Source organism: Phalacrocorax aristotelis, chromosome 4 (assembly GCF_949628215.1).
Source record: "Phalacrocorax aristotelis chromosome 4, bGulAri2.1, whole genome shotgun sequence".
NCBI lineage: Eukaryota > Metazoa > Chordata > Aves > Suliformes > Phalacrocoracidae > Phalacrocorax > Phalacrocorax aristotelis.
Window position 1 is genome coordinate 31,293,797 of NC_134279.1, and position 14,032 is coordinate 31,307,828.

Below are 14,032 nucleotides of genomic sequence, written 5' to 3' on the forward strand. Positions count from 1 at the left end.
AACCGTCATTCAGATTTAGGACAAAGATCAAAGACTGCTGTCACAGTTCTAATGTATTGACTTTGGTGAATTTTTTTCAATATTGTTTGCCTGCTTCCTTTCCTGACATCCCAGTGGAAGTCATCATATTTCAAAAGCTGCTGAGGAACTTCAGATTTTACCAAGTCAGTGAACCCTAATTTTAGATGCTCTGCCCTCAAGTAGGCTAGTGCTTGGTTGCACATGAGCAGTCTAAATGACTTGAAAGGAGCTGCTCATGTAAATAAAGTTACACATGTGTCTTACTATTCACTAGATCAGAGCACAGGTTTCAAACGCTTTGACTCAACTTTTTCATTCCTCCTCCTGGCTCCTGAAATTAATGATTAAATAAGAAAAACAAACAATAGATAGTTTATTTTAATTCCTGATAATTTTTATTCCATTTGAGTGAACCAATACATTCCTTTGTGAAACGGGAAGCAACAGTTAATATTGTACATTTTTATGTGCCATCTATTCTAATGCGGCAGAGAAGTTTGCAAAATTTTTCTGCATTGTGGTAGTCAATTTACGATTCATTTACTGTGACTGATGTTTCTACAAAAATCTCACAGTGAGTGTAACAGACCTATCTGATATTTCATACTACTTTGTTTTTCTCTACTGCAATCTCATTTGGCATTCTAGCCTACATCAGTTGAAGTAAACAGTAATCTTAACATTAGCTTCAGAAGCAATGGTACTAGTAGTACATTACTTTAGCATTATAAAAATGAAACACTTCTTTGCACCTACCTCAACCCCACTAGTTTTCTGAGATGCCTTATTAGTACTAGCACATATGCAAGAGACCACTGGAAAGTCATCTTGTAGGCTAACACGTAGAATGCAAAGCTTTATCTGGATACAGAGGAGTTGGTTGACTGTTACTTCAGGTCTTACTTTCTTCATTCCATTGGAAACTATGGCAATATCCTGCCTACAGTCTTATCAGTACAAGTCTGTCAACATTTGAGTGCAAAATCTGCTCCAGGGCATGTTTTTATATCTTGGAACACCAAATGCGTTTTCTTACTGTTTTTTAAAGTAATTACAACAATAAAAGTCAGGTATAAGACTTGGAAGTCTTATAAGAACACTTCCTTCCCAACATCTGGCTCAAGAAGGGAAACACAGCAGCTGAGGATATTAAATGTAAGAAGAAGTAAAGTCATTGACTGCACAGTTGATAGGAAAAAGAAAACAAATCAGAGAGGACACATTCAGCAAAACAATGAAAATAATGAGGTGGCAAAACAATATGTTTAGCCTAGGATTAAGCCTCCCCCATTTTCCATGAACGTTGTGTTTAATTAACATTTGATTACTCTTTGTGGCAAAAACCACGCACTGGATGAAAGCCTGGCACCGAGGAGCTGCAGGCGAGCACGTCCCCGTCCTGGTCCCTGGCAGCTGCGCCATGCTGCCTGCTCACTGCACCAGTCCTTGAATGGAGGAATGGCCTTGGGAAATGCCAAGCTGATTGCAGACAAACTTGGCACGATGCCTGGCCCCAGTAGAAAACTGGGCACCCAGTGGGCAGAGCCTTCAGCGGCCTGGCGAGCCACCTGCAGGTACCGCAGTGTGGTGCTGCCCCAGCTGAGACCTGGACCCCAGAACCACGCACCGGGCCTGCGCACAGAGAACCACACACATGAAGTAGCTCCACCACCTTTTTCCTCCCTTCTCCATGAGGTAAGGGGGTATGTTGGTCTTGTTTCTCATGAAGTTCTCTAGACAGCAGAGTACCTCAATATCAGCAGTAAGAGTGTCAGCATTGCAATAGGCAGCCTGTCTCAGCAGTCACCTCTGTAACTCACCAGAGGGTTGGTTTTTTTCCTAAAAAAAGCAGAGCCTATACCAAAAGGAAGTGTTTCAGTCCTCTCAAAGGTCTTCTGTGCTGACACCCTGCAAAGCCTCAAGTCTGTGAATTTGGAGGCATTCCCCTCTCTCCTGTGCTGCTTTGGGTTTTAGTTTGTTTTTCAGCGGTGTTCCTGCCTAGCTAGTTGCAAACAAGATTTGTGTTATCGTCTTTTGTAATAAAAAATAATTTAAAAAAAATACTTCTATGCTTTCCATCTGTTTTTTTTGCATCAGGAGAACAGGAAAAGAGGAGTTACCTCTCGGGACCAGCCAGTGCATATACAAGATTTGGAAATGGTCTCAGTGGGCTCTGCACAATCTAGGATACAGTCAAAGAAATAAAGAGAGACTATGAACATAAACTCTCACTCTCATGTTGGATGTCTGAATGCTACTAGACTCACTGGACCAAATATTTGTGCTTTATATCCAGAGAAATGCCTGCTTTCTACTAAGATATACTGATATTATGTGGAGAACTGTCTAGCTCAACTTGTCTACATTTGAAAGTCAGAGACTGAAAGAGAAAATGGGGACAACATGTTATAAAAAGGAAGAATGAGTAACAAAAGGAAGAATGCATTAGGAATAAAATGTTAGGAGGATCTTGTGAGCCTAGGCCATAACTTGAAGCACAGATAAAACAAGCAAAATCAGTAACCACAGATAATGGTGCAACTGCAGATCCTGTAGCAAATGACATAGTAATGTGGAGCTTTCTCCCCAAGATGATGTTTTACCTGCTCTGAAGGCCTCTGGTAAACGATCTGTAGAAGACGACATCCACTGAGTCATTTCCGAGGAGGAGAGAAAACAAATCTCTGAAGAGACAAGTGATATATAGCAGCCAAGGCTTTATTTTTATCAATGACTTGTCAAGCCAGCTGTGAACATTCACCCTTTTAATCAGAGACTCATTAGGATCCATACGTATTTAATCAAGACTGTAACTCTTGAAGGTGCTCTAAATGCTTCTACAGGTAGTAGTGTCTGTTTTAACATATAGCACCTTGCATTTTGACATTCAGGTGATTGTGCTAATGCTGAGGTAAAATCCAGGCTTCTAGCACTAAACTTTAAAAGCAAGCAGTCACTTTCCTGTTACACCATTAGTTTGTTTATTTACATTTAGCAAGCTGCCTATTTAAAAAAGTAAAACAAAAAGCTGAAAATAATTTGATTAAAAAATAGTTCAGATCATCTAGTCCTCCACGTTATGGCTGGGGCTGGTTGAAGCTCCAAGAAGCTGTGGTCTTGTGGCGCTTCCCATCACCATCCAGAAGACAGCTGCCAAAATATGAATGCTGTTTCGTGCACAGGTAGCAGAAACAATCAGCAGCTGCCCCTGCTCTAGCTCAGTATTCTTCCTTCTGCTGGCACCTCCATCTGTGGTTACAATTCAGAGCCCCATGAAACAGGCAGCTGACTCTACCCATGCCACTTGATCATGCTGCCAAATCTTCCACTGCTCATTTCCTGCAGCACAATCTGAAAGAAAGCCTGTTTCCATGCCTGAGCTGGTCTGGACAAAGATAAATCTGAAGGCTGCCTAGTGACTACTGTATAAACATACAGAAAGTCTGATGATCTAACCTACAAGGCTTCGGTTATTTGGTCTAATTAAGTGGAGAAGATGCCAAGAAAATAATTACTGGAAAGTTTTCTTTTGACAAACTTATGATAGAAATTTCTCAACAGCTTCAAGGAACTCTGTGGACAACCTAAGCCCTTCCAAGTCCAGCAGATTGCCCTTTTTGTCATGAAAGTGGAATAATTCAGTCTCTTCCTCTTCCTCTCAAAATAGGTTGGTCTCTGAGGTAGGAATGATGATGATGCTAATGATAGAGCCCAGGACTCCGTTAACTTGACTTTCTTGAGTTGTCATCTGTGAAGTATTTGAGTCTCTTCCTCTGCTGACACTGCTGCTATTCAAACCAACAGGCAGAGAAGCTGCTCTCAGAGAGCTGGACACGAGTGTTGCAGGGGGACTGCGTACGACTGACCACCCAAGCACCTTCTCCAAACAGCTGGAGGAGAGTGAAACCTAGAGCGGAGATATAAGCTTTAGTGTTGTCATACAGTGGATGACTATGGAAACCAGTATTTGAAATTCATTACCACCAGTAGCTGAGTCACCAGTCATAATTTCTAAACACCTGAATCTTTGACTAGAAAGAGGGAGAATCATGATGTGTTGACATCTACAGCTTGGAAAGCAGGATGCTAAATGAAACAAAAGAAGACATGTTCAAATATCAGCTGAGACCAAAAAGGAAAAAAAAAAAAGAAGAAGAAGAAAAGCCCATTCCTATATCTGACTTATTTTATGTGTAAAAAAAAATTCTCCATTTTTAACACATCTCAAGGTACTGGATAATTGTACTTCTCTCAAGGAAGAGTTCTCAGATAAGATTCGAGCACGCTGTGTTCTTTATTTGCCTAAACTTTCACCGTTGTTGTGACGATCTCTATCATGGTGTCCCCAAATAGCTCCTGGTACTGCCTCAGGGCAGTTGGTGGCATTGCATTCATACGTTGAACAGTACTTCCACCAATAAAGAAGGGAAAAACAGTGACTGTGATCCTGCTGTGCTAACCATTTCCCATCTGCCTATTTTGGGAGAACTCTAATTTCTGACTTGGCCCTGATGGCAACTCCCCTGTGACCTTTCCATAACTCTTTGTGCATAGCGTGCAAAATCAGAGTAAACTAAGTAAGTTTTGAAAGTGTTAGTTAATATTTAAATACACTGACAACAGAACGCATGAGTAATCAATTTTGGCTTACTTTAGAAAATGACAGTTAAGGTCCTTTAATCACTTAATCACTGTGCCAGATATAGAGAGAAGTTTGAATTCCCTTCTTCCTGAGGAAAATCAACCTTTAAAGTAAAATGCAGTTTCTACTTCATTATTATGTGTATTCCCATGAAGCCTAAGGGAATTCAGAGTACGACTAAGCTTTGCTCAAATTGTTATAAAGCATCTTTCAGAGTTATATTTATTTCTCTTAATAAGATTGTAAAGTGTATTAATTAGCTACACTGAGTCTCTCCATAGCTTGAGCTTCCCACAATAGTTTTGTAAAATTTTTCCTCTATTGCAGATATTCCTGTTCCAGTCATAAACCTCATTAATTCAACTTTAGTCTTCCTGAAGCATTCAGGCATGTAGTTCCCATGGATTTATAGGGGTTTGGTGCTGAAACATCTTAAAATGTTAGATCAGTTTCTAGCATGATTACAGTCCCCAGCAGGGGCTGTAATCTTGGCCCCCTTTGCGTACACCTAGTCCATGGCCTGAGATACTGCCTTTATACTGACAAACTAAACAGTTCCTTAAGTCAAAAGGGAAGAGGTTTTGGGGTATTTTTGGTTGGTTTCGGTTTTGGTTTGTTTTTTAAGATTTAGGGGTCATCGCCTCAGTCTTAGCAAGTAGATTGGCAAAATATGTTATTGCATAGCATAGGTCTAGTCTGGTTTTAGAGACAGAAAGCCAAACACTTTTTTTTTCACACCAATTTCTTTTTTTTTTTTTTACTATAACCCCAGAATTTTTGGTCTCCTATCCCCCGCCTTTCCCCCCCCATCCCTCTGTCTGTCTGTGTTTAAAATTAGATACTGATATATACTGCAGCATAATGTAATTCTATTCCACAAGTAGGAATCATTTACCAATCCCTGTCGATAACAATTTCTCCAGCCGCTATACCTACCCCTGTGCTAAAAAAAAGTGGTTTAAAACAACTTGTCAGAGAAGAAAAGTCTGTTCTTCCAAACCAACAATAACAACAGAATGAAAAAAACCCAAACCTAAAACTACTCTTCCCTGTTTCAAGTGCTGTTTTCATTGCAGGACAGGTTTCTTTTGGATATGGCTTAGCGGGCTGGACACAACTTCCACGTTTTTTTTTTAAATAGTTTTCACACCGGAACCGGTTATTTCCCTTGACACAAAGCCTGGATGCACAGAGCACACGTGGGAACGCTCCTTTGAAACCAAATATCCAAACCTATCATATCCTCATAATACATGGCTGCATTTTAGTGCTTCCAAAAAGGCCTCTTCACTGCCACACCAAGTTTCCAGGTGTCAGTCTACATCAAGTCCGTTACCACCCTAACTAACTGCAATAAGTCACGGGGCTGGATCATGTCTTTGTGGGAGCACAGAAAACAGTCCCGTGTATTTTTATGCTCTGGAAAGCCCCAAGCCCAGGACACTGATTGGCTTTTTTACTTTCACTTGAGGGACAGATTTTCTTTTTTGACAACCCATCTGCAACTGTGCATTAAGGAGGCATGACCTCGGTCAGTGAAAAGAATTGAGAAGTACATAAATTTTTAGATGTTCTTGAGATGGTCTTCTTAAAGAAAGTGAAGGAAGAGTAAGATTCTTTTCCTAAAAAAAAAAAAATTCGTATTTTGTTAAATCAAAAAGTTTGTGACCCTTCACCAAATTCACACTTGTGTTTCCATAAGTGAACATTTTTGGAAGTGCCATAACTGGAATTCAGTAATAGACAATCCAGTAATGCTATTAAAACCTTAAAATAAATATCTAAAAATGCAGTGGGGTTTCTTTAGGGTTGGTGGGGCTTTTTTAAGGATAAATGGGTGGCCTTATAGTGAAACACTCTCATTGAGCTTGACAAATAAATATTTATTCTGATAGAATGAATACTCATGCATTTATCTAACACACAAAGGAGCTTCATATTGCACAGAAATCATTGCTGAAAATATTGAGAGAAGTAAAGGAGGCTTCAAACATTCAATGTAAATAAACTCCACTCATCTCTGTGAACACCACTGAAAGCCTCAGCACGAAGGCACTCTGCTTAAAAGCTATTTATCAAAATAATCCAACAAATGTCTTTCAAAGACAGAGTATAGTGTCTGAGCCTTTTTGTGGGCTACACAGTTACTAAATTACAGCATACAGAAATATTTTATTGTACTACTGAACACTTTTATGCAACCACCTCAGATCTATTTTCCTTTTACTCCCTTGTGAGACCAAAAGCCAGTAGTTCTCCAGCACCTGGAGACATCTCTTGTCTTTGCCACTTGCCTACAACCTTGGACACACTGGGCTACTGATGGAGGGCAGTGCAGGTGGGTAGTAGATTTGAGGCCATGTTGCCTGCCACCACATTTGAAGCCATTGTTTTTCCATCAATCCTATGCACAACAGTTTCAGGAACAGACCAACTTTTCTCCCGACTTCATCTTAAGGAGACACATGAAAGAAGACAAGACAGACACATGCAGGAACCGGGTCATCGGATTGCTGGAAATTGCAAGAATAACTCCTGCTTTAAACTATGCTGTCTCTAGACAATGAGCCTCAGAGCTGGAAGGGAGTACAGGGGACAGAAGCAGGTGCTGTAGCTACCCAAGTGTTTAGTTACACACACTAAAATAACCCCATGAAAGGGTGCCTCCATCAAAAAGTGGGTGCTACCCAGTGCAGCCACAGGCAGGGGATTGTAAGTCCTCTTTTCTTAAAAATGCAGTGCTGATACATGCTTGAAATGGTGCTACCATACAAATACTTGTTTTGAATCTGGTGATACAGTTCTGGCAGAAGCTGACTTGTGGGTGACCTACAGCTCCCATCCTCAGCAGTTCCTCAGGGAATGGGGTGCTCCTCAACCCCATGGCACCAAACCTCAGCTGTTTGGGCAATGAGTGTGATGCTTCTGCAGAAGATGCGCTGAATACTCACCGTCTCCTCTTTCAGTGAGGGAAGGGTGGCAGCTGCCAGACTGTCCCACCCTTAGGGAGAAATGGGAGTTTCTTTGTCGTCTTCCCCCTCAACAAAAATAAAACATTTCAATGTATGCTGAAAAGAGGAAAAAGGGTGGCTTCTATCATGCCAAACTCTGTTTTGCAGCCCTGACTCTGTAATACAAGGAGGCTGCCACAATGTAGACATGAGGGTAGGGATGGGAAGAACCAGAGCTGGGGTAGATAAACATGCAAAGTCCACTTCCTACATTTGATACTACTGACTGTGCTTTAACGCAGCTTTAGAGCTATGAGCTGATGCTGGCTTTCCAAAAACAAGCAACATATAAGGGAAAAAAGTTAATAAGGCATTATTGACATTCATGTTAGTCACAAAAAGAGAAATAACAGCAAGGCTGAAGAGGACATTGGAATCAGTACAAGTAAAGCCTACAGAAGAAAGAGATCGTTATCAAGGCTGAATTATTTTTCCAGAGGTGACATACTGTAGCGAGATTAATAGTAAAATGAAGAGTGCCCAGCAGAGACTTTTTTCTTACCTTTTCTGCAGTTGCTGCATCACAGCTGCAGGTCTTCGGGAGCAGGTCTCTCTTCTCCTGTCTCACACTTGTTGAGAAAGAATGACTTCGGCGAGGCTGCCGTTTCTTATGAACTGGCTCTACAGGGTCAAGCTCTACATCGCTCCAGGTCTAATCACAAACGAGGAAGGATTTCACCCAGTTACAGTCTTTCTCAAATTCTAAAAGTTCTCAAACTCTAGCAGAACCCATGCACACTTATAGAAAAACTAAAGCTGTTCTAACACAGGTCTCACACTCAAAACTCCCCTGGAGAGAGGCTTGATTTTCAACCTTGTCTCTTACCGTGGACTATTTGAACAAAAAAAAATCTTTGAAATAATGAAATAATGAAAAGTTATTTAGTCTCTTTTCACCAGGAGGTTTTTCCACCCTTTTTAATCTCATTGCTTGTGCAATGCTTATAGCTGTGCAACACCTGAAATCTAAAGATGGGAGCAAATACAACAAATCTGTTTGAAGTGCCTTATGGCATTCTGTGTGACCATCAGCTGGTACAAACCGGTGGACATGCACAGGTCCAAAACCACATTTGTATACATCCCAGCTGGATACCAAGAACACCCAGGGCTTCTCAGGCACCATGAGCTTGCTTCTTTGAACCATCACCAGTGGATGGGAGGCAACGGGTGGGCTCCGCACTAATTTTCCAAGAGCATGCCAGTAATGGAGCCCAATCATGACATTGCAACCATGCTGTTCCATTTACAGGCTTGGGCAGAGGCCATCCATCATCCCTAACTTTGTGGTGGCTTTTTCATTGAGAATCAATGATGAGATCATTCCACTATTTTCCACACAAACTTTTAGATATGGATAGATAGACAGACAGATAGATAGGGCTCCAAACAAGTGAGAAGCTAGTGCATAATTCCACTGCATCACCTTGCTCATACATCCACGTATTGCCAAACTGTTTATTTCTCCTCCTACAACTTTACGTGACTCATGAATATGTTGTCTCCCTACACTAACATGTATACAACACACAGAGGAAAGCATTGGTGGCAACAGCTGCGTCTTTTACAGTGTTGCTGGTGTCATTCCTGCCCATCAATACTTTATTGAAGCATTCCAAAGTTTCACTTGGTGCTGCTGTCATGTAAGAGTCATTGAGATTAGCTTTTATTTCCACAGCTGCTGTTTCAGCTAAAATCTGTACAGCTGCACTGAGTTGTCAGTTGCCCCAAGAACAATTACCTTTGGCTGCATCAGCTCGGCACAACACAGTGCTGTGCATAGCTAACAGCAGGCGTTTTATCTGAGACTCCTAAGCCAAAGTTGTGCCAAAGGCTGAAGCCTCTTATCCACATTTTGCCATCTCTTGAAACAGCAATCCCAATCAAACATACGGAATAACCTGCTAACCCCAATGAACCAAAACCAAGTAGTGACAAACAGTGAAGAACAGAAAGCTTCTTGGATCAGGATGGGTGATCCAGCAGAAATTACCTAATTTGACATCAAACAAAGGATTAATGGGGAGAGAATTTGGGAATAAGCTTTAAGTCAAGGAAAATTGAAAGATGAAAGGAGCAAAAAAGGGTGGAATTAAGTAAATGAGGAACATCCCTCTTTTAAACTATGTCAGTGGATTTCCATCTCACTACAACCAGTGAATGAAGCGCAAGTTAAGCAGACAAGTAGTCCCCATGATTTCAAGGGGGATACAGATATGTGTGGGTGCTCTGTTTGCTCAAGCTGTTAAGCAATACCAAACAAAGTATACTCTTTTGGTCATGATAAGATATTGGCATGTTGCATATACTAACCTCATATTGCAAGGATAATCTGGGTATTTTACTGTTCAAGAAATCAGCACAGTTGGTACTTTCATGCATCATTGTGTAATCAGTGGTCTGTGAATGGAATTAAATCAGCAGGACAGATTATCTCATTTTCATTTACATTGCAACAGAAATAACTATGCATTTATTAATATCTTCAAGAGTCAAGACAAACACTATATTTCATAGCCCATACAAAGTGAGTCACACTTTCTTTTGTATCTCATTAAGGTCTCTTGCCCTAATATAGCAGCGACCAGATAAACATGAATGTGGTGCCCATGCCCTGAAGACTATGCAAACCTAGGCAAGCAAATTTGGGGATCCTCATGCTGTGTGGTGTGGTACAGTAGTGTCACACTCCACAAGAGTCCCATCACACACTTCAAACTCACTTGGACTCAAATCTGAAAAACAGTATGCTAAAAATGGCTTTGCCCAGGCTAAGAGAGGCCTTTCACTCTTCTATTTATTGTTTTAATTTAAAACAAATTTTATGGTAGACATATTTTATGAAACACTATAGAAAAATCTTTTAAATTCTAGATCAGATCTCTCCTGAGAAGTAGCTTGTCCACTGCCTGGTGCTTAAACACTTGCTAATTTTGAATGACAAAACGTGCCCCATTTAAGTGATTTCATGATCTTTAGTTATCATCATTATTACTTGTCTGTAATACAGTAACCTGTAGGCTGTGTATTGATAGCTCGAACTGCTGCTGGGATACGTGATATACAGTCACAAAGTAGAAGAGGATCGTTGTCCCCAGACAGTTCACAACTTCACAAGCTGTACGGCTGAGACTACCCAGCAACCTGCAATTAGCCATTTTAACTGGAAGTCTACCTGATGCAGCTGTATGGTTAATGTGCAAGAGAGGCAGCAGCATGGGCTGCAAAGTAACCTGTCTTTTGTAATGGGATAGATTTTGCCTCAGTAGGGCTCAGGCAGTGAGCCTTCCCCTCTGGCACTTAAAGTGGGGTTATTTTGTTCTGTTTTTTTGATTTCACAGGCAGAAGACCTGAATTTCTTGTCAGCACCCTGGACACATTGGCTGGGACTGCTTGGTTTCCCAGTAAACAGTGCATTTTTTGCTCAGGTGTGTTTTTTTTACTGTCTGTTTGCCATGAAAGAGTTCAGAAATCTCTCTGATGCTGTTACCTGAAAGGAACAGCTTTCATTCTCAGGCAGAAAATTCAATACAAAATTATCTTGTTCAAGAATGGTGCATTGTTGATGCTGGTTTTCCTGGTGGTCCTAGGTTCATTTCCAAACCAAGGACCCCAGCCTTCCAAAAAATACTCAACATATTTACAATTTCAGTAAAAAGTAACTCCATGGCCTGACATTTGACGACAGCACCCTGAAAGCAGCAGCCTGCGGGTTACAGCACGCTAATAACCGAGCCCCATCCTTGCTCAGACTGCTGGCACCTGGCTCAAGGAGAGAGCCAAGAGTTTGTCACACAGCCTGTCATGGTGTTTTATACCTTTGTGAGAGGTTACTGACTGCAGCCATTGCTCTGGGATGTGTCTTATGCCCGAGCTGAGTGTGGAGCAGTGCAGGTGCCCAGGAGGGCCAGCCCCAGCCCAGCCCTTGCTGCAGCAGCCAGCCCTCCCCAGGTGCTGCCTTCCCAGCACCTCTGCTGGCAAGGCCAGCTTCTTGTGACTTACAGAGGCAGGCAAGGTCCTGCTGAGAGACACTGTGAAGAACGCCAAAGGATTTTTTTATTTCTAACTTCTTCAATCCTACTGCAATGAGATCTGTTTTCTGTTTAATTCTGCTTAGTTGGGAAGGAAATAAAGGGCTCACTCCTCCTTCCCAACCCCACCCCCCCACCGCAACCCAAACCAACAGGTTACACATCCTGAGTTTCTAACCTGTGACTATTCCCTAGGAAAAGCCTCCATGCTATAGGCAACTGCTTCTTCACGCTATGCTTCAGCCAGACCACCAGTCTTACAGAGATTTGAGGTGTGCTGCTTACAAAACACCCCATCTAGCTCCAGGTGTGGGAATCTTCCACTCTTCGCAGTTAAAATCCGGGGAGACAAATAAAAATGTTTCCTGTCTGCAGAAAATGGGCTTCCTTCGAAACAATAAAACAGCTATTGGATAGGTTAGAAAACTTTAGATGGAGATGGTTTTCCTGTCCTCCAGCCTCACCAGATACTGAATTATGTAGCAAAGGTTTGGTGACATGGGGAATGCCTGCAAATGGCTCTTTTTAATTCACATTAAAGGCTTAACCCAAACGTCCATGGCCCCAGTAAGCATCTGAGTCATGCAGATATGCTGGCCTGGATGTTTTTTCTAATCAGAAATCAGCATGAGCTCCCAGAAAGGCTTTGCAGAAATGACCTCATATGACCCCAAAAATATAGCTACCCACCCCCATGTTTTCCATTCTCTATTTTTGAATTTTTATTTATAGAGTCACTAATTTTGGGAGTCGAAGAAATATTATACTCACTTTCCTCCATGGAAAAAATACAAGACTTACAGCTTCTCCAGTGGAAACTGATGAAACACAAGTGCTCTTGGTCCTGCCAGCAAGAGAGTGATGGCTGGAGAGAGAGGTCCTGAATGATGATTCATTTATGGAGCCTCTCAGGAGGTCATTCTTCGATAGTCGTATTAGGAACCTCAAGCAGGGAACAGCATTGTGGATGGTTTTTCTGAAGGAAAATGGGAGAAGAAAAAACCACAAGTGGCACATTGACAACACAGCTTTGAAAATCATGTGGTGAAAGTACCATGTTTTTCCATAATGTCAGCACAGCTTCTGTTTTGATTGAGGGGGTCTGAAAAACTACATGGAAACAGCATGGTATATCTAGTGGAAACTACTCAACAGGCTGAAAGGAAAATAGCAGGTGGTGTCTGGGCCTCGAATCAAAATACACATGGAAGAGCTGTATGGATAAGTAGTAAGAATTGAAAATATCTTGAAAAGCACGGATTGCTTCCAATTTAATTAAAAGGCTAACCCAGAAAACTTTCAGGTTAGCTGGTATGAAGGTCTTCTCTGTGCACAGGCACAGGACAAGTGGAAAAAAGGAAGAGGGAGAGGACCAGAAGAATCAGATATTATTTGTATTGCAGCAGCTCCTGTAAACTCCTATCAAGAATTACCGCTCCATACAAGCACAGAGAAGGATGATGATCTAGGCCCCAAAGAGCTTAAAATCTGGCTAATTCATTAAATAATAGTCTTAGTAATGGTTGTGTGAGTCTATTCTTCCTAGCCTCAGCCTGGCAGAGAGCAGAAGAGCCCAAGAGCCTCCCCCGTGTAATGCCAGCTGGCCTTGCTCATCATTGTCACTGAGGACTGGTGAGGTGATGCATTTGGTATAACACCTCCCCAGTGCTACCCCATCCATTATTTCAGCCCAACAGATGAAGCTAATATAGGGACAAAACGAAACCAATAAGTCAGGAAGTGAGGCAGCAACAAGGTATATGGAAAACAATTGATATGCGGGACTTAAGGTTCAATGGAGGATGTTACTACACTGGCTTTACACTGAGATGCAAGTCAGGTAGATGCATATTGTAAAATCTTTGCTTCTGTAGTTACCAGGTTTGCTGAATAACTAGTACATTTTAAATCATAATGTTTATTCTCAGTAAAGATCACACGTGTTAAAGTTTCAGAGACCTGACTGTGGAATCACAAGATGAGATCACTAGTTTGTCAATCCAAAAAAAAAAACAAAACAAAAAGTAACCCACCACTGCCAAATCCCAATATTTGGCATCATCACCACTCTCAGTAGACCAGGCATCTGCATGTCTTTCCTCTCTAACTTCAAAGGCAGCTGAACAAGCAGCTGTGTGCCTACAATGGAGGTTAGGACTGAAGAAATCTTTCTGCCCACACCATCATTCCGGATTCTGACAAGGCACCTGCTGGTGAGGTGGCAGACCCTCACCAAGCTGCTTCACTTGGACATAGACATAGCTTTTGCTGTCTGCCACGGCCTACCTGGGTCTATAAACTACTCAATAACTTCAAGTTGGTGTAAA

The 14,032-nt window shown here is 41.6% G+C and overlaps 1 protein-coding gene across 2 annotated transcripts in view; it reads right to left on the reverse strand.

The window, feature by feature from the left end:
- Positions 1 to 2,719: 2,719 nt before the first annotated feature.
- LOC142056292 (melanopsin-like) overlaps positions 2,720 to 14,032 on the reverse strand; it is a 42,071-nt gene continuing 30,758 nt past the window's right edge. Inside the window, exons 8-12 of one of the 2 annotated variants that reach the window (XR_012660286.1) lie at positions 12,507 to 12,681; positions 9,988 to 10,074; positions 8,177 to 8,326; positions 7,615 to 7,701; positions 2,720 to 3,928 (exon numbers count right to left, since the gene is read on the reverse strand). Coding sequence is in view for 1 of the 2 variants with exons in the window: in XM_075090833.1 (XP_074946934.1) it covers positions 3,680 to 3,928; positions 8,177 to 8,326; positions 9,988 to 10,074; positions 12,507 to 12,681 (661 nt within the window). In the remaining variant the exon portion in view is untranslated. The remainder of the gene's footprint in view (positions 3,929 to 7,614; positions 7,702 to 8,176; positions 8,327 to 9,987; positions 10,075 to 12,506; positions 12,682 to 14,032) is intronic. The other variant, XM_075090833.1, reaches the window with a different exon arrangement.